This window comes from Gadus morhua, chromosome 23 (assembly GCF_902167405.1).
Source record: "Gadus morhua chromosome 23, gadMor3.0, whole genome shotgun sequence".
Taxonomy (NCBI): Eukaryota; Metazoa; Chordata; class Actinopteri; order Gadiformes; family Gadidae; genus Gadus; species Gadus morhua.
In genome coordinates this window covers 18097127-18124439 of record NC_044070.1, presented here as the reverse complement: position 1 = coordinate 18124439, position 27313 = coordinate 18097127, and the positions used below count along the sequence as shown (strand labels likewise).

Here is a 27313-nt window from a genome sequence, read left to right as displayed (position 1 = left end):
GTGTGTGTGTGTGTGTGTGTGTGTGTGTGTGTGTGTGTGTGTGTGTGTGTGTGTGTGTGTGTGTGTGTGTGTGTGTGTGTGTGTGGCAACCCGGCTGATAGAGGGAGCCGGAGACCAACGGACCCCCTGTCTCAAAAACACCAACTGCCATCAGAGGGAGGTAAACGGGAATATAAGTGACCCAGGCTGAGCCAGTCAGATTTGACAAAACAAGGAGCAGTTAAAGTTTGGAGGGGCCGTTCGGCGGCTCGCTTTGCCCCCATACACTGTGTTTAAAGTTATCCCCCCTCTAAATTGACAGTAATACATCGGCCCCGTTTTAACGGCCGGCCAGAGCTCCGTTTCGCACTGTTTGCAAATATCTAGCAGGGCGGCCCAAATTACGTCTTACACTACTTTTTAAAATATAAGAATGACCGCCAGCCGGCTCGGCCTGAAAACGTCCGGCCGTTCAGGAAATTTCCCAATCCTGCCAATGGTCAGAGATCATCACACAGAGATATTGAGGAACCAGGCTCAGTTAACACAAACCCAGGGAGGAGGTCCTCCTTGGTGAAGGTGGACTGGAAGGTGTGGATGTGTGTCAGTATGTCTGAGGACCCTCCTCCACCTTGGGACACTCTGTAGAAGGACAGGGTGCCAGCAGGCCGGTCCAGATACACTCCTACTCTGTTAGAGCGAGGGGGTGGGAGACGTATGGTTTTGAGACTACTGTTGTGACGGGCATAGTAAGCATTATCACGACAAAGAAGAACCCAGGACTTGCTGTTCCATCCAAGTCCGCTGTCATTACCCGCTCCTCTCCTTTTGATTCCTTTGTATGTCACTCCTATATAAACCTCTCCTTCCCACTCTACCTCCCAGTAGCAGCGGCCAGTCAGACCCTCTCTAAACAACACCTGTTTCCAGGAGTCAAATCTCTCTGGGTGATCCGGATACGACTGGTCCTCTTCAACCCGCGTCACTTTTCTGTTTTCCTCAGACAGAGAGAGGTGATTGTGGGCTGTGTTTGTGTCCAGTGTGAGTTCACAGGCATCTGAAGGTAGAAAGACATGATTAGGCTGCTAAAACATTATTATTAATTAATCATCATAATCATCATCCTTATTATTATTATAACAGCATCACCCCTAAAGATAATAATCGTATTCTAGCTGAAGTCATAGATGAAATACATTTATCATTATAAACATGTTATTATGAATATGATCTGCTATCTCTAAGGTTAAAAATAATTATAATAATTATACAAATATTAATTACAATAGCAACAAGATAATATTATTATCTATGATGTCCGTTTTTTGAATATATTATACAAGTATAATTATGATTCATATCCTGATTATTATGGTGCTATGCCCATGTTCTAATAATAATAATAAATGAAACTAGAAAGTGAATTTCCTGCAGAAAATGTGTAAACGATTACGTAATAACGTCACTGTTTAATATTATTTATAGTCCTAATTATAACGATATTACAAATAAAAATAATCATCATAATAATATTTTTTTGGAATACTTGATTCTGATGTGCTGCAGGGTGGCCATTAATCCCTGATATATGGACACCTGCTAAGTGGTTCCAGTCAAATTGTCTGTTTAGCCTTCAAAACGAGAGCTGGTGAATTGTGAAAAATGCATTAAACTGTAATTGGAAAACGCGGTATAGACCCTATAGTATCCGTGGTATAAGGGCTGGGACGAATTTCAAATTATAAATATGTAAAATCCATAACGTTAGCTCTCTGGCTTATATCTCAGCGGACGAGAATAACTCTCATTGCCAAGTCGTAGCTAAGGTCCGTCTCATTTACTGGAGGAGGGAACAACGTTTCCGATGCATAAGAGCCTTACGGGAAGGTCATGATTGTTCCAGATTTTAGTCAAACCCTCAGGCGTTAGCAGGGAAACTAAATTATGGCATTCGAAAAAAATTAGATTTGGATTGTAAAACGCATGAAAACATGAATGAATGATCTTAATTTCCTTTCTTTGGCAAATGAACATGGTAAGCCGTCCACGAGCCAGGCATATCAACCTGTTTATTGCCTTGCCTCTCGGTGATTATCCCTTACTTGTTATTGTGTACATTTAAACATACATGATGTCAACCATTATCATCATTCCCAGAAGGATCTAAATGAACAGAGGTCACCTCCTGCTGTGTCGATGGACTTTCCATCTCGATAGTTAGTGTGTGTTGTGATGAATCAAACAGACACTTACACTTCTTTAGAGCTGGTTTCAGTCTCCACACTCCACTGTGCTCCACACTGGGGGGGAAACAAAGTGAGAGCAGCATGTTGAAACATCACCTTCATCATCTGCTGTCTCATTACTTTCTACACAACATGAGTTACAGCTGCCTTTTCAAACCACTATACCTAGCAGGGGGTGGAATCCTTTTAGGAGACATTGTCCCTAAGTGGTGACCTGTCCTCACCATACCTGAGAGTGTCCAGTCTCCATCGTGGATCCTTCAGTCCAGCAGAGAGCAGCGTAGCTCCTGAGTCTCCTGGGTGATTGTAGCTCAGGTCCAGCTCTCTCAGATGGGAGGGGTTGGAGCTCAGAGCAGAGGCCAGATAAGCACAGCCTTCCTGTGTGACGAGGCAGCCTGACAACCTACACACACACACAAACACACACACAATTGATTTATTCTATCTGGATGAGAATAGTTCAAACTAAAGTAAAAAGGTTAATAAAGTATTAATAACATATCATATAACATATAACAATAACATAACATATACATCCATAACATACAGAGAGCAACCCTAACCCTCACATTAGCTGTCCAGAGTTCTGTCAGCTAGAAATACCTGTTAACTCATAACAGACTAGCAGTTAACAAGACAGCATAAACAAACAGCTCCTATTCAAACTAACAATTTGTTTTAATCTTCCTGAAATCCTCGTCCTCTAAAGTTCTGTTCCTCCTCTGGCCTCTCATCCTCCCATCTTTGGTCCACTTTGGGTGACCCCTGCTTACAAATGAATAATGATGCTGAATCTTTCAGGGATCTTAGACACGTGTCACCTGTTCTTTTAGATCACAGCCCACCTAGTCTTGGATCCTCCCTAAATATTAAACAGACCCAAAGACACATTTTACCCTAACTCTGACCTGAGAGTTTCCAGGGTACAGTGTGGACTCCCCAGTCCAGCAGAGAGCAGCTTCACTCCTGAATCCTGCAGATCATTGGTACCCAGGTCCATCTCTTTCAGACTAGAGGAGTTGGAGCTGAGAACTGAGGCCAGAGCTTCACAGCATCTCTCTGACAGCTGACTGCCATTCAGCCTTCACATAAAAAAACAGAACATGTTAGGAACCGTGATTGAATGTTTTATTAGACTTTTATAGTTTTACAAATACATTTGATCTTCAAATTATAGTTATATAAATAAGGTGTAGAATGTTGATACTAACAACAACACTAATAACAGTTGTTCTGTATTTCTGAAAACGGTATCATAATATGACTTTTATAGTAGTATGTATATTGTGTTGTGTGCATTGTAAAACATGCAATAAGTATTCCTACAGATATGTTTCTATGTTATTATAACTTCGATATTCAATCGTTTTATTTTGTTCTGTATTTCTACATAATGAATTATATTGTTCTGTATCTCCTTGTCTTAAATTGAAATTCTGAAGATTTTTCCAAACATTATAACGTAACCAAGACCTTATACAGTCATGACAACAAAAAATAATAATTGTTGAGTTGTTCCTATGGAAATTATATTGTGGTGATCACGGCTCTGTATTTCTACATATTGTTCACGTCCGGGGGAAGCGGCACCGCCCACCAAGGGAGTCGTGGGTGTGGGGCATTGGGTGTGGGTTTCGTGTGTGGTGTGCAAATAAAGGCAACTCTCGGGGTCGTGCGGTGTATGGGGCTAGAGAGCTTTGGGATTACTTTTCAGCTTTTTCATTTTCACATGCCACACAAACCACAAGGCATAATATGTCTACCATTAGACAATGGTACCATCTTAACAAAGCCAAATCCATGCACTATACCAACATTATTGGAGGACAGGGCAACCCTAGAGCCCTGTTTTTCCACAGTTAACAAGCTACTCCAGCCTACCAAACCCTTCCCACTTACCCCCTCAACTGATATCTGCTGAGAGTTTCTTAATTTTTCCAAAGCAAAATCAGTACCATTTACAGTCAATTTCAATCGCTCCCTACTGCTACTGAACCGAGTGACGTCCCCACTGCCCTTGTATCACCAGCACATTCTCTCTCTGCTTTTGAACCGGTGGATGAGCATTTTGTCTATGACCTTGCCACCAAGGCAAAGTCCACTATCTGCCTCTTGTACCCTATGCCTACCCCACTGGTCACAAACTGCCTGCCAGCTCTATGCCCCCTCCTTGTTCACATAATAAATGCATCTCTTTTGACTGGTTATGTCCAATGCTCACTCAAAACTGCAACTATCACCCCAGTACTCAAAAAAACTGGTGCAGATGCTGATGATCTCAATAATTACCATCCTATCTCCAACCTCCCTTTTATAGCCAAACTCCTTGAGCGCACTGTCTCCTTACAAATTCAACAACATCTGACGCACCATAGCTTGTGGGAAGTGTTTCAGTCTGGTTTCAGGGTTCAGCACAGCACTGAGACGTCATTGGTCAAGGTCATAAACGACCTTCTCATTGCTGCTGACACAGGCCATGTCAGCATTCTCCTGCTATTGGACCTGACAGCTGCCTTCGCCAGGGTCTGTCACAACACACTGCTCACCCGGCTGGAAACACTTTTGGGTATCGCTTGCACTCCGCTCACTTTGTTTAGGTCATATCTCAAAGCTACGGAACAGTTTGTCTCCATAGGTAATTTCAGGTCCCCAAGCTCACACCTCTCACATGGTGTTCCCCAGGTTCTGTCCTAGGTCCCCTGCTCTTCGTCAAGTACATCCTCCCCCTTGTTCACATCTTACGTCAGCATGGTTTAGACTTTCATTGCTTTGCTGACGACACACAGATTTATAATCACAGCAAGCCCTCCAACTCACTCCTCTCCTCCAATCTGGTCACCTGCCTTAATGCCATCAGCAACTGGATGACACAGAACTTTCTCAAACTAAACCATAACAAAACAGAATCCATTCTCATTGCCACACCAGTCATGTTGAAAATAACTCAAACACTCAGTTATCCATCCCCGGCTTTTTCCCCACCACCACCTCTGAAGTTAAAAACCTTGGTATCATTATAGATTCCACCCTCTCATTTGGTAGCCACATAAAAAAACATCACCAAAACAGATTTCTTTCACCTCAAAAACATTTTCAAACTCCGCCCCTCACTAAACCCCACCGCTGCTGAGACTCCTCCAGACTAGACTAGACCTGTGAAATACAGTGTTACATTTTAAATCATTCTCCTTGCTTCCAAAGCACAACATAATCTCGCACCTTCCTATTTTTCTTACCTTCTGACCCCCTACCAACCAACCCGCACTTTACGCTTCACTGAAGCCCACCTCCTTACCACCCCCACTGCACACCTCCGCACCATAGGGTGTTTAGCGTGGCCGGTCCAAAACTCTGGAACTCCCTCCCACTTATACTGCGTCAATGCACTTCACTGACCACTTTCAAATCTCTAATCAAAACCCACCTATTCACTCTGGCTTTTCTCTCCTACCCTTAACGCCTCCTACCCTGACCTTGACCAGGGCTGACCAACGCTCCCCCCTTCCATTTCCTCTTCCCATGTATCTTTTACCGCGGTTTTATTTATTTATTATTTATCTATTTTTTTTTCTATAGTGTAGTGAACAAATGTTCAGCGTCTGTTTTATTGTCCCTGTTTGATGTCTAATACGATTTTATTACCATTTAGTTTTAGCTTTACTGTACATTTTCCTTGGGTGACATGAAAGGCGCTTGAAATAAAATGTATTATTATTATTATTATTCAAATAAATGTGGTCATCAAATGTACTGAGTTATTAGCTGATATAGTTTTACCTCATTTAGGAGTAATTCTCAAACCAGGGGGCAGTCGTTGTTTTAAAAGTCATCTGATATTGAACCTTGTGGTGTAACTGTTTGCACATTGAGCAAAACATACCTGAGAGTTTCCAGTGTACAGTGTGGACTCCCCAGTCCAGCAGAGAGCAGCTTCACTCCTGAATCCTTCAGATCATTGTTACTCAGGTCCAGCTCTCTCAGATTAGAGGAGGTGGAGCTGAGAGCTGAGGCCAGAGCTTCACAGCATTCCTCTGACAGATCACAGTCATTCAGCCTTAACACACAATAAACAGAACATGTTAGGAACTGAGATTAAAAGTGCTTCAAAGATCCAACTAGTTCATGGGAGAAACATGGTGTAGCTAACGAACAGCATAGGGCCGCCATCGGGCTTAAACTGGAGGGAAACACGTCCAGTAATGCTAGCGCCTCGGCTCTCCTCGTTGTTGTCAGGGATCAGGGAAGTGAGCTCAAGGAGATGACTGTGGACATTCAAACTTCCTTCAGCAGTCGCCTGATGGCCTTGTAGGGATCCTGGACTCCGTGTGAACAGAGTCAGACCTAACGAAGCGTGGGACAGCGGAGCTAAGTAGGGCCTTCAATTATCTCTATTAATCCCAATGCTTCCTTCTTTCAGACTATTTATTCCTTAATACCTTAGTATACCTTACCTTTGAATTTTAAATCTCATCATATTGCTTAAGCACATTAAAAACATTTAAAAATACACTTTTATCAGGCTTCAAAATCAAGGACGACTATTAAACCCCTCTGGGGTTCTGTATTCCCACATATTCAATTGTTTTAGTTGCTCTGTATTTCTACGTATTGAAACGTTTTATGTTCTGTAATTCTACGTATTAAATCATTTTATGTTGCTCTATATTTCTACATATTCAAACGTTTTATATTCCTCTGTATTTCTACACATTCAATCATATTATGTTTCTCTGTATTTCTAAATACTGTTCTGTGTTGCTACATATTCAATAGTTTTACGTTGCTCCTTATTTCTACATATTGCTCTGTATTTCTACAAATTCAATCGTATTATGTTAATAATAATAATAATAATAATACATTTAATTTAGAGGCGCCTTTCAAGGCACCCAAGGTCACCTTACAGAGCATAAAGTCATCATAAATCGTTTAAAAACAAGACATTGTGGAAAAAAACAAAACAAAAAACAAAAACAAGACAAAACAAACAAACAATCAAGAAAGTGATCAGTTAGACGTTGTGTGCGAGTTTGAACAGGTGAGTTTTGAGTTGTGACTTGAAGGTTGTAATGGTGTCTGACTGTTTTATGTGTGGGGGGAGGGAGTTCCAGAGCCTGGGTGCTGAACAGCTGAATGACCGGGCACCCATTGTAATGAGTCGTGATGTGGGGATACATAGTAGTCCAGCATGTTGCTCTGTATTTCTACATATTGTTCTGTATTTCTACATCTTAAAATGTTCATTTAGACCTATAGCCTTTAATAGATGCAGTTTGACGTCATTTAGGAGAAATTCTCAAACCAGGTGGCAGTAGTTAAAAGGGTAACGCTTTATATTAAGGTCCTTGTAATAAGCCTTTGTTAATAGGTAATAAGAACTTATTATATGCTTATTAACATTATGTGGTGTCAATAAGACTATCTATAAGTGTTATTTAACATAATAAACATGTTTATTGTGAGATTATAAGACTTTTATAATTCCTTATAATAAACGTGTTAACTATTTATTGATTGCTTAATAACATTAATAATAGTCTTACGTTTATTATAGTTTTTAATAAACGAATTACAAACCCATTTATTTAGTCTTACTAACTTACCTATTGTGTCATTGTTAAAACATTATTAAGCATTTTTAATGCTTATTAAGGTTAAGAAATCCTTTATTTAACTGCTAATTATGCATTTTGCAGTTACGGGATTTAAAGCGGGAACAATGCTTATTAAGGTTAATAAAAAAACCTACACTGAAACTAGACACATGCGCAGATAGATAGATAGATAGATAGATAGATAGATAGATAGATAGATAGATAGATAGATAGATAGATAGATAGATAGATAGATAGATAGATAGATAGATAGATAGATAGATAGATATGTTCTATTCTTTGCCAAGCGGAGCCAGCCAGTCCTGTGCATGTATGCAAATAAGCCATATGCGCCAAACAGAATAAAGACGTAATGTTGAGAAGTCATACTAAAAACGGATAGCAAGCGAAAGCTAAACCAGAGTGTATCACTCACACACTTTGGGTCCATTCTTACTGATGATAAGAGGCTATTCTTCAAATCTTTGCAGCGATTGAATGTTGATGATAAAACAGATTGTTTTGCATAAGATGACTATGTGCGACTGTGCGTGTGTCCTTTCCGGCTTCGGCATACTGCATGGTTATGAAGGCCTTGTGGTTAGGTGTGGTCTTAGTGAAGCAGCCTAGCCATGGATTTGGAGCAGGCACGGTGCCAGGATTCCAGTTGTGGATGGGCCAGACCAATTGTGGGAGGCCCTTAAATTGAAAACGTTATCAAATCCTTGTTTAACCTAATACAAATGACTGACTAATATACTGTTCTGTGCATAATAGAGATTTGAATAGCTTGATGCTCTTTAAATATTTTGTTGCATTGTAAAAAGTTTCGGTGCATAGGACGGACCTATCCGCGATCGCTCCCTAGGCCTTTTTACAGTACTGCCAAGCCAGTTCGGTCGTGGCTTGGCAAGAAGGAACATTCCTCTGCGTCTTTCTCGTAGATCGCACCATCTTTCAACTTCTTTGTTAAATGCGACTGCATCACCTTCTCTCCAATGATGGTCAGCAGTTGCTTATTTCACCTTCCATCCTGTTAGAATTGCTCATGTTAATATCGCTTAGTTATTGTCTCTGTTGTAGAGACAACGCAGCAACACCACTACCCAAGACCCCCGCTCCCCCGCTGGAACCGCGGAGCGTCTGATCGCATTTACATCAAAAAGAAACGACCAGTGTGTGTAGGGTCCGGGAGTGTAAAAACGTCTCTTGGTTCTGACCAAAGAAGAGCGCTTTGGCATCTCCATTACGCACCATACCTGGCTGTGCTTTAGCGCGTCACTCTGTAGACCTAAGGCCTATAGACTGTAAAAGTGGTATGGAATCTAATATTTCCTACATAGTTTAGTTATTGCCGTATAACATGAGGCCGACTATTTCAGAATTCTGTTGAATTGTTTCAAGTTTTCAACAATATTTCGATATCATTACCAACCGACTGAGTTTGGTTTATTATACAAAGAAGATGCATTCAATTGTAGCCTAGGCTACTACGAGATAATAACTAATACAATAGCGTACCGCAAATTCAAGGTCATCGACGATGATAACAGCCCTCTAACGCAAATCGGATCAAGCATCAATATCAACAAAGTTTGCTGCATTGCAAAAATAAAGCATTTCAGAAGATTTTTTTTATTTTTCAAGAAAAGTTCACCCATAACGCCGTGCCTGAGTTGGAGAAGATAGATTGATTGTGTACGGGCGTGCAAGGTTTGCGAGAGAGAGCACACCCGCCGTGGCGATGTTTGGCTTGTTGTGGGCTGTCTGTCCGCATCCGAACGGGTTGGCCGAATGTGCTTTGTGTATGTTATTACGTATTTCTTCATGGAAGGAGGGGTCGAATCCAAAGGAATAGCTTTAAAGAGACTTTATTTGTATAAAGTATTTTCGGTATGGTAAACTGATGCTCTGAAGTAAAGAGAGATTGAAGATGTGTTCTAAGCACGTGCGAGAGTGTTCTCCTAGCTGATCCTAACCACAAACCCACGTATGGTAATCGCTGCCGGGAGAGTTCTAAAGTTTTCGTGGCCAGGTGGTCTTCTTTATGGACTCAGCGAGGACCGGAAGACTTGGAGAGGAACCGGTGTGACGTAATCCTCGGTTTTCCTCGCCTGGTCTGTGATGCTGCCCTCTGTGGCTAAAGTATCTATTGCAGCCTTCAGTAATGTCCTGCTTTCCCTTGTGGCTATGTGTAGTATTTACGGCTTATATATTTGGTCCTACCCCCTATTGGTTAAGTGAGGGAAATACAGCTTGTGTTCCTAAAATACGTAACAATGTGTTCAATGTACATGGCTAAATAATGTCACACCATTATCGGTCATACTTGCAGGCACTCATTTGCAAGTGCACTGATTGCGTGTCCAATAGGCTATACCTGGCATTTATTCAGTTTATTGCTCTTCTAAGGGCGCCAGGTTGATGCCAATTATTTTCGTGTTTACATTGTAATACACAACTTTGCTAGCCTAGAAATCTAGACGCCCCTAGCGGCAGCAAAGTCGGATAATAGTTGGAGATCCGAGTTGGAGATCCGACTTCACCGGGGGTTCTGATTAAAATTGGAGCTCGGAAATTCCATCATCCGTGCACAACTGGAAAGCGCCATAAGTCGTAGCACACAAACGCTGGCCACTCACACCTCTGAAGAATAAGCCCCGCCTCCGAGGCCCTTGGTTCCATGTTTAAATGTCTATGGAAAATAACATGAGGGGTTTGAATGAACGTACGTGACAAACTCTGTAGGTGGCGAAGAAGTAAAAAAAAACATGCTCAGGTTTTAAACTACACACTTTTTCCATCTAGATTCCACGTGGGTTTTGGATTGTCGGCGCCGTTAAAGTAGTTAATTATTATGAAGAAGCATAATGCTAACGCGGATCTGCGCTGACTTAGGACGTCACGACTCTCCCAGTCAAGGTTGCATAGCAACGGCAATGTTTCATAGTTTGCCTTCACCGAAATGGCGCCAGAGCCCACCTATGGAGGAGGTGGCACCAACGCTGCTCGTCCATTCACACGTGAAACGACAATCAGGTTAGGTTGTGAATAGTTGCGAGCATAGATATATATATTAACTAGATGCCCTACAGTGGCGTCTAGAACGTCACCATAGGCCGCAATCTTACCACAGTAAAGCTTTCTGGTGGAATCTGTTGTAGCGGACATAAGTCAGTGATCTGCACAAACGCTAATACTCTTATCTCGCTGAAATCTTGACGGATTTGCAAACGGTTTGGTTTCTTACAAACGTTATTAACGTGGTTATAATTCTGGATGCTTGAACGTGTTTAAATTGGAGCTTTTCTCTTCTAAAAACGACTTAATCGTGCAGCTTAGTTGTGTATCACGGGTAGGCTACTAGCTACCCAGTGATTTTACATCGATGGAAGAGGCAGAATTGCCATTTTCAATATAATTTAAGTTGAACATGATTAAACTGAAGTTGCATATGATTTCCAATCCGCTTTGTTTGTCTTACATTATGAATTCTACAGGAAATTGCTGACAAGTGAAGATGCCAGACTTTTGTGCAGCCTACGGATGCGTTAATCTGCGAACTCCTGAAACGAGAACCCGTGGGATCACCTTTCATCTGTAGGATATTACAATATTATGACTTTTATTTTTAGGATAATCGTTAGTTACTTAGTGGAAGTATATACAATACAGGTCCTGTTACACAGGAACAGCGGGACTACTATGATATAATAGTATTGCTAGATTGTTGTTGACACAAGGCTTTTTAGAATATGTTTGTTAACACAATCACTGAATGGAATTTTGGACACCTTTTTATTGTTTTTAGTGTGGTTAATCTTAAATACTGATTGAAAATGTTGACAATAATTAATATATCTGGGTGTATATTTGTAAAGGGAAATCTTGTACCTATTTTAGAACATTATTCTATTTTTCTTAGAACCTAACAATTATTCATAAGTCTGTATTTTCATACCTACATCTCTGACGTTTATAAAAAACCAAACCGTTTGAAAATCGGTTGAAAATTGAGCAAGTTATGGTTATTTAAAAAGTACATGAATCACTACCAACCAAATGTTATTGGTGAGCAGCTTACTGTGGTAAGATGGCCGCCAGTGGTGAAGTTCGACTCCATTGGCCAGCACCGCGGATGAGGCATCTAGTTAATATATATATCTATGGGCTGCAAGCAACTCCCGCCTCCCTAACAAGTATGACGTAGAAGTCTGCGCAGATCAGAACTAGCTCCCGGTTAGCGTTAATAATAGTTAACTACTTTAACGGCCCCGACAATCCAAAACCCAAGTGGAATCTAGATGGGAAAAGTGTGTAGTTCAAAACCTGAGCAGCTTTTACTTATTCGCCACCTACAGAGTTTGTCACGTACGATCATTGAAAACCCCATGTTATTAATTATTAACATTAATAAGCATGGTTCCCGCTTTAGATTCCGTACCTGCAAAATGCATAATTAGCAGTTTAATAAAGGATTTGTTAACCTTAATAAGCATAGTAAAAAGCTTAGTAAAGGTTAACAATGGCATAATAGGTAAGTTAGTAAGACTCAATAAATGGGTATGCAATGTGTTTATTAACAACTATAAGAAACTCATAAGACCATTATTAATGTTATTAACAGTGATGCCAACAAGGCGTTACTTAGTAACTCGTTACTGGCCTCAGACCACTTTTTTCAGTAACGAGTAATCTAACGCGTTACTATTTCCAAACCAGTAATTAGATTAAAGTTACTCGTCAAAGTCACTGCGTTACAATCTTTTTTTTCATTTTCCTTAGTCAAAATGTATGTTTTTGCTTCCTTCTTGTCTATCGGACAGTGGTGAGTGACAACCAGCATCACTGTGTTACGTGTCAAGCATGCGACAACTCAAGGCGACAACTCACGTGTACGCACTACACAGCGACTCAAACGCCAAACAACAATGGAGGGAGGAGAGACCATGGGAGAGAGATGCGCGTTTTCTATCTGGAAATACGTCACTATTTTCAGTTTGTGTCCGCTTAAGGTGACATTATTAAGGTTTGATGTACACTCTGTGCTGTCGGCGGCTAAATGCTAACTAGCTTCAAGAACACTACGTCAAATTTAAAGAGTTTGTGTATTATGTGTTGCATTGTATTTCGTTGTCTGTTATGCCAGTTGTTTTATATGCATGCATTGGAATGTTCTACTTGTCAATCAGCGTGGGGGGCGAATCACCAGGTCAGCTGGGGGAGAGGCTTGGGAGAACAGGAGGGTGGGGGGCTTGCTTGTTGAAAGGACCAAGTTCGGGGGTGGGTGTTGCCCGGGTAACCGGTGGTTGTCGATTTTTGCCATTGGTTACGGGTTACAGTGACCAGGTACTTATGACAGTGACACTTATGTCAAGCCACTGATTGTTTATATGTAGGGTAGAGCTGGCTTGCCGTGTGAATACGCATAACTTTTCATTTATATTAATCCAAAATATTAACAGACTATTTTAGAACTAAAGAGGCTAGGGTTTTTTTTTTTTTTTATATGCCTACATGAGGCCGTAGCACAGATAAAAGACGAGATGAGCTGGTGACGTCATCGAGTCCGCTGCTGTTCCAATTGCAGGTGCGTGCTCCCTTCCTCGGAAGTGTTTACTTGAAGTCCAGACTTGCCGAGTATGAACTTCGAAGTCCGCGAGTCCGTAGTTTGCGTACTTGGTATTGAGAAACGGCCCCTTTGATTGATTGACTGCTGACCAGGTGCCACCGGTCATGACGTAATAATGTTGATGTGAATTTGTGATAGGCTACATGAGCTGAGTATTGTGTTTTATTTTGAAAATTGACTGGAAGCTCTATGGCTTTTACTTTTTCACTCCGGCCCGGCTCGATCTGCTCTGTTGAAATTGACGCGGTTCAGCAATGGCTCGCGTCAAAAATAGAAGTGCTACAGAATGGTAGCGCGGTGCGCTGCTTCTGGGACGCTGCTGAGCCGGTGGAAACGGTTTCATTTATTAGAGTGGCAGCGATCAGCAGAGTGACCTTATGTCCCCGGTCGAAATCAGGCCAGTGTTGTTGTTGCTAGCTAGCGCCGCCGCTTAGCATGTACTTCACAACTCTATTGTCCACTCAAGGCCTGAAAATAAAGAGCGACATAATCGATTATGGCACGTTGCCGCATTGATGCTGAATCGTGCATGCCCCGCATTGCGATGCATCGCCGAATCGATTATTGTTGACACCCCTAGTAACTTGTAATCTAACTTAGTTACTTTTAAAATCAAGTAAAGTAACTAACTTACTATTTTAAGGAGTAACTAGTTATCAGTAATCAGATTACTTTTCAAGGTAACTGTGGCAGCACTGGTTAGTAAGCAATCAATAAATAGTTAACAAGTTTCTGTGCTTGCAAAAGTCTTATAATCTCACAATAAACATGTTTATTATGTCATAATTAACCCTTATTGATAGTCTTATTAACACAAATAAATGTTAGTAGGCATATAATAAGGGTCTTTTTATATATTGACTAAGGCTTATTACAAGGACCTTATTATAAAGTGTTACTGTTAAAAGTCCTCTGAAATGCAACCTTGTGGCGTAACTGTTAGCATTCTGACTAAAACTGACCTGAGAGTTTCCAGTGTACAGTGTGGGCTCCCCAGTCCATCAGAGAGCAGCTTCACTCCTGAATCCTGCAGATTATTGGTACTCAGGTCCAGCTCTCTCAGACTAGAAGAGTTGGAGCTGAGAACTGAGGCCAGAGCTTCACAGCATCTCTCTGACAGCTTACAGCCATTCAGCCTTTACACACAATAAACCGAACGTGTTAGGAACCATGATTAAAGGTTATATTAGGCTTTTCCTACAGTTTAACAAATGATTATACAGGTTATCTTTAAATGTTAGCTATATATTTGCTGTAAAATGTTGATAATAACAACAATACTAATAACAGTTGTTTTGTAGTTCTGAAAACTATCATGCACGTATATTGTGTTGTGTGTATCGTAAAACATGTTCTAAGTATGCTATCCTACAGTTTTGTATGTTATTTTAATTTTAATATTCAAGAATTACTTATATTGTGTTGTGCGTATTGTAATGCAATTCATTAGTGAACCTACAGAGATGTTTTGGAGGCTTTGATCACTGGCAGTAGGCCCAGAAGACCCTCCTCAGAAGCAGAGTATTTCTTCAGGTAAAACACGTCCAGCTGCTCCTCTGATGTCAGTAAGATGAAGACCAGAGCTGACCACTGAGCAGAGGAGAGAGATTCGGTGGAGATACTTCCTGATGTCAGGTACTGTTGGATGTCCTCCACTAGAGAACGGTCGTTCAGCTCATTCAGACAGTGGAACAGATTGATGCTTCTCTCTTGAGAGAGATCTTCACCTATCTTCTCCTTGATGTATTGGACTATTTGGGTATTGATCTGTGACCTTCCTGTCTGTCCCGGCAGAACTTTTTTAGTTAGATTGCCCAGTAATGTATTTCCTCTTGGTCCCAGCAGATCTTGTAGAAGAATCTGATTGGTCTCTAGAGAGAGGCCCAGGAGAAAGCGTAGGAACAAGTCCAGGTGTCCGTTCTCACTCTGTAAGGCCTTGTCCACCGCACTCTGGTAGAGGAGGAGGAGTTCAGCTTCGCTCGAGGTAGGCTGTTCTTCTGATATCGGATTGACACCAGTGTTGATGTAGGACAGAAATACATAAAGGGCAGCCAGAAACTCCTGGATGCTCAGATGGACAAAGCAGAACACCATGCCCTGGTACAGCCCACACTCCTGTTTAAAGATCTGGGTGAAAACTCCTGAGTACACTGAAGCTGCTCTGACATCAATGCCACACTCTGCCAAGTCTGCCTCGTAGAAGATCAGGTTGCCTGTCTCCAGCTGGTTAAAAGCCAATTTCCCAAGAGAAACAATGATCTCTTTGCTCTCTGAACTCCAGGGTGGATCGGTTTCAGCTCTCCCACGATACTTCCTGTCCCCCTGTATGGACTGAACCCTCAGGAAGTGGCTGTACATCTGAGTCACGGTCTTGGGCCCCTCTTCTCCTATCTGGGATGGTTTGAAGAAGTCCTCCAGAACTGTTGCAGTGATCCAACAGAAGACTGGGATGTGACACATGATGTGGAGGCTTCGAGATTTCTTGACGTGAGAGATGATTTTTCTGGCCAGTGTCACCTCTCTGAATCTCTTCCTGAAGTACTCCTCCTTCTGTGGGTCATTGAACCCTCTCACCTCGGTCACCATATCAACACACTCAGCAGGGATCTGATTGGCTGCCGCTGGGCGTGTGGTTATCCAGATGTGAGCAGAGGGAAGCAGGATTCCCCTGATGATGTTAGTCAGCAGCACGTCCACTGAGGTCGGCTTGGTGACATCAGTCCAGATCGGGTTGTACTGGAAGTCCAGAGGAAGTCGACACTCATCCAGACCATCCAAGATGAAGACTTTTTGGACATGGTCGGATCTGTAGATTCCTAATTCTTTGGTTCCAACAGAAAACTGATGAAGAAGTTCCACCAAGCTAAACTCTTTCCCTTTCAGTAAATTCAGCTCTCTGAAAGTGAGGAGAAATGTGAAGCCTATGTTGTGGTTGGCTTTGCCTTCAGCCCAGTCCAGAGTGAACTTGTGTGTTAAGAAGGTTTTACCAATGCCAGCCACTCCGGTTGTCATTATTGTTCTGATTGGTTTATCTTGTGCAGGTAAGGGTTTGAATATGTCTTCACATCTGATTGGTGTTTCCTCATTGGCGGGTTTCTTGGAAGCCTTTTCAATCAGTCTGACCTCATGTTCCTTGTTGACCTCTCCATTGCCTCTCTCTGTGAGGAAGAGCTCTGTATATATCTCATTCAGAGGTCTCTGCTCTCCTGCTCTAGCGATTCCCTCAAACACACACTGGAACTTCTTCTTCAGATGAGACTTGAGTTCATGCTTGCACTGGACAGAAACAGCTCCTATATCACAAATCAGAAGACACATACTATACATATTTCCAAGCAATATGACTGGTGTAATGTCAGAAGTATTGTAAATGAAGAGTTTAGATGCAAAAGCCTCTAAGTCCGTCTGACCACTTTTCTTCTAAATTAAATTTTTTTAGCAGGCTTCTATGTTCATGTTCTGTCATTTTATATTATTTTATTATTTTAAAGGCCATTATAAGGTTATTAGTTAATGAATACAACTTTTTTGTTTTGTTTTTTTGACCTAATTAAATTCTCCTTTGCATCAAAACCAGCTAAATCCACAGGTACTTTTTGGGCAAAAACCTCCAAATCCACTTCTTTGGCTAAAAAGTAGTAAAATCTCTTAAGGTGCATCAAAAACACTGAAAATGGTGAAAGCTAACACAATCAACAAGAAATTAAACATTTCTAAGGAGGTTTGGTGTGTGTGGATGGGGGGTGGGGGTCGTGTAGAACATCCATATTATCGATATCCATGTTCCATACTAATATTCGGCTGAGACCTGCAGTCATGTTCTATTCCTATCCCATTTCACTGCAGTCACTAAACAAAGGCAAAAGGCCCCGATATGTAATAATAATAATAATAATAAAGAAACAGTCACAAAGCATAACTTCAATGGCACAAAATGTCAACACATTTATTTTAACAATAACAGAAGTTAAATACATTCGAAATAGCTGCAGTATAGCCTAGAAAAATATATTTAATTATAATATAAAAATGAGGTAGAAATTAATATTGTTTTCGGCCATTTTTCGCCGTTTTATCCGGCCGTTAGCTGACAGCTGACAGGTTCGTCCATTTCGTCAAAATCTATGACCATCAAAATCCGAATCGAATCGCTAAAGAAATTAAACATAAATGTACTGTGTTGTTGATATCTGACAGCTGTCCAAAAAGCCGGCTCCTCGCGCCGCACTTTTGAAATCACATGATTACATGTTGCGTTGGGATTGGTTCAAAGAGCTGTGACGACCCCACCACTCCACTAGGGGCCTCTGTGTTCTTTGCTGCTTTGCTCTCCCTTTGCAGGTTCCAGGTCGTGGGAGGGTCATCTTCTTGATGAGACACCTGGGCTGGTGTGGTGTGGTGTGGTGTCCATATAAGGCTCACCCTTCTGCAGATCGGGGGCTGGCTCTTGCTGCTGCAGCCATTGCTTTTTTCTATTTGTTCTATTAGTTTGCCACACACAACCACACATGCTTACACCACTGATTACTGACATTTATATTCTGTTGTTTATAGTCGTGGGTTGTGAATAAATGTTAAGATCATTTCACTCTATAGTCTGGTCTCCCATCTTTGCCACAGTCAAGAGCCGGGCTGTGACAAGTGGGGGCTCGTCGGTTTTCTTGTTGACCGGGGTTTGTGTAGTTGGTAAGATCTGCTAGGTGTGACGTCAGTGAGCGGTTGTAGCCTGTTAAGTTCAGTGATTGGTGAATGACTTCACATTCTGTTGACGCGGGAGACTTTGACTAGAGTGGTAAGCAAGCCATTTTGTTTTGGTTAATTTAAGTGCCTGTAACAGGAGGAAATTGTGCTGCAGGTAATGTTTTCTGTACTTTGTCCTATGTGTGATCATTAGAGTTGCCGTTGTTTTCAGATTCAGACTTTATTGTCATTGTGCAAACTTGTACAATGAAATTGGGGTGGTGCTCACTACCCATAGTGCAAAATAAAGCAGTGCAAAAAGGAAAAAATATTTATTGTGCCAACAGCAATAGGCACAATAAATATAAATATGCAGACATAAAATATAAGTGTCTTTTTTTTAAATAAATAAATATGGTAGAGGATTTCACATGTCCATTGGGGGGTCAGGCGTTAAGTAGACGATTTGCCCAGGGGTAGAAGGTATTCCTCAGCCTGTTTGTCCGGCTCCCAAGGTTTTTTTTTTTTATAAGAAATAAATAAAGAAAATAAAAAATTGTACTCATTTACTAATTATTGTTCTTAAATTCTTGCTATAATGTCTGCTGGAATGTTAGAAAACGTTCAGTATTAAATAAATAGTTTGTATCAAATTTGTAATTGATTTATTTTATAGAAAAGCAAGACAAAAAAGTTTATAAAGGACATTTAATTGTTTGATTAATGCAATGGTGAAAAATTAAAGCAAAATGAATGAAAAACTTTAAGAGCCACGTTCGGTTTCGGCCTTCGGCCAACTGTTTCAGTATATTCGGTTTCGGTTTCGGCCAAGAATTTTCATTTCGGTGCATCCCTAAAAACAAGCCAAAGGGTGTTATAAAAGCAGAAATCTCCTTTTCTCGTTTTGACTGCGGTACTTGCCAGTAACCCTTCAGCAAATCGAATTTGCTGACATACTGAGCTGAACCAACCTGATCCACACAATCTTCAATGCGCGGTAGTGGATATGCATCAGGCTTGGTAACTCTGTTTACCTTCCGATAGTCTGTACAAAACTCGGGGACTCTTATCAGACTTATCCATCAACAAGCAAGGGGATGCCCAACTAGACGACGAGGGCTCCGCAATACCATTCTCAAGCATGTACTTTATTTCTGATTACATCACCTTACGTTTTCCCTGACACCCGATAAAAATGCTGGCGAATAGGCTGTGCATCACCTACAACAATGTTAGTCATGTTCAATCAAATGCGTTCGGCTCAGTGTATCACCAAACAGCCCATGATAGCTGGCAATTAGCGTGGACAACTCAGCACGCCTCTCAACTGACAGCTGACCAAGCAAAGTGTCTAGGTTACGCAGCGTCTCAGAGTTCTTTAACCGTCCTCGCAGCAAACTCTCATCCGGTGGGGTCACACCATCATCCTCCTGCACAACCCAATGCTGTGGAGAACCGCTTTCCACTGTGGCTGCAACCGAACCGCCACCGACCGGTCCTGCTCCTTGCCACTAGAATCAGAAACCGGTGGCGCACGCTCAAAATAGGGTTTCAGCAGATAAACATGGCAAAGTTAAGTCGATTTCCTACGTTTAGGTGTTGACAACAAGTAGTTCTGCTCTGAAACCTGCCGCAACACCATGAAAGGACCAGTGAATTTCGCTTGAAATGGAGAAGTCACTATAGGCAACAAAGCTAACACGCGATCACCAGGACTAAACTGATGCTGCTCAGCTTTCCGGTCATACAGACGCTTCATATTTACCTGTGCAGAGGCAAACTTTTCCTTAGCCAACTCTCCTGCTGCATACAACCGATGTCGAAAACCATTAATGTAATCAATCAAATTTACAGGCGGTTCTTGTTTTGCAACAGGATCATGCACCAAAGTCAACGGCCCACGCACCGTTTGCCCGAAAACAAGTTTGTTGGGGCTGAAACCCGTGCTCTCTTGCTCCACCTCCCTAGCGGCTAGCAGCAGCCATGGAAGCCCCTCTTCCCAGTCCTGGTTCATCTCAACGCAATACCCACGCAACAGAGACTTCAAAGTCTGGAGAAATCTTTCCAGGGCCCCTTGACTCTGAGGATGATATGCGGAAGCCTGGTTATGTTTAACCCTTAACTGCTTTAGCACTTCAACAGCCGAGAAGAAAAATTTGAGCCCTGATCACTCTGAATTACTTTTGGTACACCGAAAATGGAGAAGAACTGCGTGAGCGCCTTTACCACCGACTTAGCAGTAATGCTACGCAATGGATAGGCAGCCGGGTACCTTGTACTTCGACACATGATGGTCAGTAAGTATTTACTACCTGATTTAGAACAAGGTAAAGGGCCCATACAGTCTACAATCAGATGCTCAAATGGTTGTGCAATAGCTGGAATAGGGTAGAAGGGAGCTGGCTTAATTCCCTGATTTGGTTTCCCAGTTAGCTGACATCTAGAACATGTTCTAATGTAGCTGGACACATCCCTCTTCACACGAGGCCAGAAGAAGTAACACAAAATATATACATATGTTACAAATGCCCACAGTGATCATGGGCAGCCTTCAGAACCTCAGTGCGAAATTTAGAAGGGACAACAACCTGCAACACTGGATCACCAACAAAATTGCCACCATGTGGCATCCGCTTCCTCACCATCAATCCATCCTGCACAAAATAACCATTAGCAGCGCTCCTTCCATCTGAAACCGAACGTGGCTCTTAAAGTTTTTCATTCATTTTGCTTTAATTTTTCACCATTGCATTAATCAAACAATTAAATGTCCTTTATAAACTTTTTTGTCTTGCTTTTCTATAAAAAAAATCAATTACAAATTTGATACAAACTATTTATTTAATACTGAACGTTTTCTAACATTCCAGCAGACATTATAGCAAGAATTTAAGAACAATAATTAGTAAATGAGTACAACTTTTTATTTTCTTTATTTATTTCTTATAAAAATAAAAAAAATGTTCGGTGTATTATGTCCGGCCTTTTTACTCCTTCGGCCGAAACCGAACATTATGTTTTGGGCCATTTTCGGCCGAACATTTTCGGCCGAACATGTTCGGTGGCCGAATATTCGGTGCATCCCTACTTGTTTTCCTACAACGTGATGAGCTTTGGACTGCGGAAGGCACCTGCAACGCTCCAGCGGTTAATGAATATTGTTGTGTCTGGGCTTGAAGGATGTGCCGTTTACTTGGATGACGTTGTGGTTTATAGCAATACCTGGGAGGAGCATTTGGTTCGCATCGGGAAGTTGTTTGAACGTCTTAGGGCCCTTACATAGTCGACGCATCGCTACGCTACGCGTCCAAAAGGCTACGCGACGCGACGCTTCGGCCGCCATTAAGCGTCGAAGCGTAGCAAAACGCGTCCTCCAAATATTTGATACGCGACGCGCCGATCCATGCAATACCATGCGTTGTCGGTGGGGGCGATACTGCAAATATTGTACATTATTACTACAATAGGTTATATTTACAGAAGAACATATGAGAGGATGCGGGAACGTGATAAGAATGACTTGACGTCTCTTTTACTAATTATCTGTGCCAATTTATGCGAACCCTTCCACAGGGTCAAAGTGCTATTTTGATGCGCGACATCAAACAGCTGATGCGGGATTGTGAGCCATTTTAATGATCTTCTTGTCACCCGATATTCGTTCTATTACTTGCCTTATTTGTTTTAGTGTTAGCCTATTTGAATTAATTACGTAATGTTTTGTGTTCACGTTCTATGTGAAACATAAATGTTCATGTTCTGTGTGAAACATAAGTTCAGTAGCCTCTTTGAGTGAATGAAATTTGAAAGCGTGAGTGTAGTGAATGAAAAATGTGTGCGTGTATGGTGGGACTATTTTCTGTATTTGATAAATAAACCCCTTTTCTCTAATAATGTTGCCTACCATATAATTTCTGTGAACATTATGCGCTATAGCTTAAAGCCTTTGGCTATGGGCCTACACTTAAATAATTCATTCATCTGTCATGGCAATAGCTCGTTGTATAAACATTTTATATGGATATGAATTAATGAGTTTGACGTAAACCAAATTAGGTAACTTGTGTAACATGATAACTAATTAATCAAAAGTCATGCTTCCAAGTGACCAATGTATATACATTTATTGGTCAGTGCGCATACCCAATCGTAGCACATTGTACTGGTGGGGAAACACGCCAGCATCTGACAAAAAATAATCTGCCAGCTGCTCCCTGACAAGGGCCGGTTTTGGTGAGAGTCGGGAAGATATCGGATGACTCACGAAAGGAGATCATCAAACTTTGGCGCCGACATCCGAAAATACTGGAAATGCCTCTCCTCGTCCATTCTTAGCATTGGAAGCACCAGAGAAACAAATTCCCCATCCTGATCTCGTGTGGTATTTAAAGGGCGCACATACCACCGCCTATCTCTGCGCTTCATCACTCTTCTTCCGTAGCCACTTTGATCGGAACGTCACCTGGGACGTCCCCCCGTGAAAACACCGGTGACTCTGCTGCCACCCATGGCGTGAGTGGTGTATTGCATGTTATGCATTGCCCGCGACGTTCGCGTATGCTGTGTAGACTATGAAAGGAAGCGCGTCACTCGCGTCGTTTACGCGCGTTGCTCGCGTCGACTATGTAACGGCCCTTAGTGAAGCGTCTTACAGTAAATTTGGCAAAGTGTGAGTTTGCTAAGGCTACTGTTGCTTACCTTGGCAAAGTAGTGGGTCAGGGGCAACTGCGGCCAGTGCAAGCAAAAGTCTCTGCTATAGCAAAGTATCCTGTGCCAGCCAATATAAAGGAACTGCAAGGTTTTCTGGGTCTGGTGGGCTATTACCGCAGTTTCTGCAAAAGCTTCTCAACTGTGGCAGCCCCTTTAACAGATTTGTTAAAAGGAAAAGCGAAATACGTCTGGTCGTTGGCCTGTCAGCAAGCTTTTGAGAACATTAAAAATGTTCTGTGCTCTCCTCCCATTCTAGCTGCTCCTTTTTGCAGTCTCTACATTGCCCAAACCGTAGATCAGTCACATAAAAGGCTCTAGAAATGTTGTGGCGGATGCTTTGTCGAGAGAACCTCGCTCTTAGATTAACTTGTAATGCTAAATTTTCCTGGTTTCTTGTCCCTTTGCTGTACTCTTAAACTGCTTCTCCAGGCGCCGGAGTTGCTGGGTCACAGTGGGGTCTGTTCGGTGGCCAGGGATGTTCTTCTGAGTGGGTCAGTATTATACGTCCTTATATAGTATGTCCTTGGTAGGATTTCTTGTAAATATTTGTAATTTGTAATATAATATAATACTTTAAGCCAAAGTATAGATTTATACTTAATTTTTTTTTTTTTATTTAATAAAATTGTGTGTAGTTGTGGCTGGCCGGCATTCCTGGTGGGAATCCCGTTTTTAAGGGGGAGGGTGTGACGACCCCACCACTCCACAAGGGGCCTCTGTGTTCTTTGCTGCTTTGCTCTCCCTTTCCAGGTTCCAGGTCGTGGGAGGGTCATCTTCTTGATGAGACACCTGGGCTGGTGTGGTGTCCATATAATGGCGCGTTTCCACTGCAGGGTGCGGAACGGATCGGATCGCAAAGGTGCGGGTCGGGTCGCGTTTCCACCCCCAAAAGTGGGCGTGACCCGGACTTTGCCGTACCCGTTCCGGCCCCATTCTCGGGACTCCTCCGTTGCGGTACCCAAAACGAGACCAGACGCCTGAAAGGGTCCCGTGAAATTCTAGCTACACCACCCCCTCCGTTGATTGGTCGACAGAATCGTCACTTCCGGGTGACGCGGGGATAAAAACAAACAAACAGTAGCCTCGAGGTATTATTCTTTACAATTAACATGTCGCGTAAAAAGCTTGCTTGGGCGAACAAGGAGGTGGAGACGTTCGTCAGCATTCTTGGGGAGGAAGACGTTGTTTACGTAGCTGCCGCGGCGATCGACATCCGGCCTACCACCAAGGGTACTGTCGGCAGTGGAAACGCGACCTCGGAACTGAGCTGGGCTACCGCCCCCTCCCTACCGCACCTTTGCGATCTGATCCGTTCCACACCCTGCAGTGGAAACGCGGCATAAGGCTCACCCTTCTGCAGATCGGGGGCTGGCTCTTGCTGTTGCAGAAATTGCTTTTGTTCTATTTGTTCTTTTTGTTTGCCACACACCCACACATGCTTACACTACTGATTGTTGACATTTATATATATTCTGTTGTTATAGTATAGTTTAAGAGCCGGGCTGTGACAGAACGTAGAGGCTTTTGTTGACAAAGGGAAGTGGTGTTTACAGGTTTTTTGATCAGCAGTTTAATGTTAAAAATTCTTTAAGCTGATACCCCCACAATATCTGGCTCAAACCATTTAACCCGATACCCCCACAATAACCCTATACATCTTGATCAAACCATTTAACCAGATACCCACACAAAACCCTGATATATCTGGATCAAACCATTTAACCTGATACCCCCACAAAACCCTGATATATCTGGATCAAAGCATTTAACCTGTTGCCCCCACATTAAACACTACATATCTGGATCAAACTAACCTCCAAGGCTAAATTTATCTCAACATGCAAAAGAGACGTTTAGAATTGATCTACATTGATCTACTTCAGTATGAACAAAATAAGAGTCCTTTATTTCATCAGTGTTATAAAAAAAATAACAGTTTCATCTCTTTCAAAATAAAAATGAATATCTATCTTTTTTCAGTAGGAGTATTCTGTATTTTTAAAATAAGATATTCATACCACTACCTACCCAGTGAGTCGGCCAGTTCCTCCTGGTTCATCTCCATCAGGCAGAGCTTTGTGATGTCCACCACTCCCTCTATGGCGCGTCTCCTCTGCGCCTGCTTCTTATCCTCCTCCTCCTCATCCTCCTCATCCTCCTCCTCCTCCTCCCTCTGACTCTCTGAGCATTGTGGGTAATCTGAGAAGAGATCCCTCCAGAGCTTCTTCAGCTCCTTGTCTAGAAAAGCGTGTGCATTCTCCTCTGCCCTCTGGAAAAGAACAAACATCAAGGAGAACTTTACTCTGAACCAACTCAGGACATCAGAAGCATCTGTCCTAGATTAATGTCTCGCTGGTCTAAAGAGGGAAGTATGGAGACTATTAGCACCATAAGAGATTGTGGGCCTTATGAAAGAATATATTGGGCCTCCAACCCAGGGCTCTACACTAACTTTTATTTTCAGGAGCACTCGTGCCCCTTTCCTTGTGCACAGGAAAAATAAATGGGGGCACAATAGTTTTTGTTTAGAACATTTAATAGCGTGCAGAAATTGTACACACCAACAGCAACAATTTACAAAAGCAAAATTAAGACAAATAAATAGACAAGATTACATTTAGGCTACACAAAACAGCACCAATTTCGGCTTCCACCGTACCAGGGTTATTGCTCTAATCTTGGGTGCGATTTATATAGAAATCGTGGAAAGTAAGAATGCCTAGTGGACTCGATGTGTTTCACCACAGCATTGCGTTTCAGATTAGGGTTCCCCGTTATAAACAGAGAGGAGCCTGCCATTGCCGATGGGGCTTCCTTACAAAATGTACAGACTTAGCATCATAAACTAGCCAACCGAAATCCTTCAACCAGTCGGGGGTTGAATTTGTAGACTTTATCGATTACAGTGACAGCATTAACTTTATCCACGCAGTCTATTCATAATATTGTAATGGCCACGGAAAAGGCAGTGAATGTAGTATTGATTAGACAGCGATTTAGATACCTAATAAACCATTTGGAACAGACAAGACTGGTAACCATAGCAAAGTAGGTAAACAAACCCCGCTAAACCCTCTGTAGCGCTCCCCGCGCTACGGGCATCTGGAGGCGCACAGAGCTTTTGGCCGTGATATTATGTGTACAATACAATTATAATACATTATATACTATTCTATATAGAGCTCGGGGAGTCGCAAACGGCAACAATCACTTTCTCCTCCATGCTGCGGTTCACCCGGACTGCACTGCAGGGAACGGTTGGCCGGTTGAAAACTGATTGGCTGTTACGTTATGCACGTCACTCAGTGGCCACGTTGTTGAACGCTGATTGGCTGTCATCACGCGAATGTCGCGGCAAAGTTTAAATGTTTCAACTCAAGCAAAAGTAGCGTGCTGCAAATCCACCTGAAATCCACGTGAACGCGCTTGCCCGTGCCGGGCAAGAGTGTCGCGCTGCAAATGGAATCGCTGCTTTGTATGGAATCGTTTCGCCCCTTCGCGTTTGGTGTGAACGCACAGTAAGGTGCGCTGTGGAGAAGTCACTCGCACGCGTGCTCCTGTTTTGTTTTTCTCGTTCGCACGCCGAAATATTCACTCGCAAATGCGAGTGAAATGGGCGCACTGTAGAGCCCTGCTCCAACCTAGCCCACCCACCAGCCTAGAAAACCCATTTGACCACTCGTAGATTGAAAGACTGGGAGCTCTAGTGTAGCCTCGTGCTAATTACCCAATACTTAGCCTGCTGTCATGACCATTGAGGTATGAATGTCAGAGGTACATGAGTGGCATCTCTCATTACTGTTGTTGTGGGCAAAAAGGCTTCCCTCAAAAACAGTTTTGAGAAATTCATTGAAATTCAGTTTCGTTCATATATTGGTCAATATGTTTCCAAAGTTTGTCAGACGCCAGTATTGGAGCTGCGCTAAAAACCGTGGTAAAATGTCACAGAAAAGACACAGACCGCTTCCGACCTCTATTACTTTTCACCACTAGGGGTCAGTATTCACCGACCTATTCTGGCTGTATCGAAGATAAGTAGAAGAAAATGATTGTAGGCCTTGCTGCTGCAAACCTCCTCAGTAAAGCGACCTCCCGGTTCATCCACCTGTCTCCCTAATTTATGAATTTCATGTTTCATGAAGAACTATTTAATTTATATAAGATTCTATGATTCACTAGGTAGCTCCGTGTTAATGTGCACCAAAGGAAGGTGAATAATTAAAAACCTTTTTTGGATAAACTGGGTGACCAACTGTTCGCCCTTTTCCTTCCTCTCAGCTTTCTGTTTCTGATACCCCGACTTCTTCGTCAATGACGACATGTCAAACTACTGACAGTCTGTTCTCCGTCTGTTCTGCTTGTTAGCCCACAGAGTGGAAGAGTCTGTGCTGAAAACTTGCTCCACGCAAGGCTGAACCATGCAATAAAGAGAGGGGTAAAATATAAGTCAAATGTCTTGTTTCATTTACACA

At 42.3% G+C, this 27313-nt stretch overlaps 1 protein-coding gene across 1 annotated transcript; it reads right to left on the bottom strand.

Annotated features, from left to right (window-relative positions):
- LOC115536846 (NLR family CARD domain-containing protein 3) lies at positions 1-24990 on the bottom strand. The gene is made up of 6 exons (XM_030348266.1): positions 24870-24990; positions 14911-16744; positions 6106-6279; positions 2455-2628; positions 2233-2279; positions 1-1036 (listed from the first exon to the last, which is right to left on the bottom strand). Exons 1-6 carry the CDS (start codon positions 24904-24906, stop codon positions 480-482), a joined length of 2823 nt encoding a protein of 940 aa, XP_030204126.1. The 5' UTR covers positions 24907-24990; the 3' UTR covers positions 1-479.
- Between the last annotated feature and the right edge of the window lie 2323 nt (positions 24991-27313).

Bases quoted from the DNA above. Each gene is read 5' to 3' on its own strand.
- LOC115536846 (XM_030348266.1), bottom strand. From the start codon at position 24,906: ATGGAGATGAACCAGGAGGAACTGGCCGACTCACTGG. The intron at 2,629-6,105 runs GTATGTTTTGCT...GTGTGTGTGTAG, and splicing joins TGTACACTGGAAACTCTCAG to GTTGTCAGGCTGCCTCGTCA. The intron at 1,037-2,232 runs GTAAGTGTCTGT...TTCTACCTTCAG, and splicing joins GAAACCAGCTCTAAAGAAGT to ATGCCTGTGAACTCACACTG.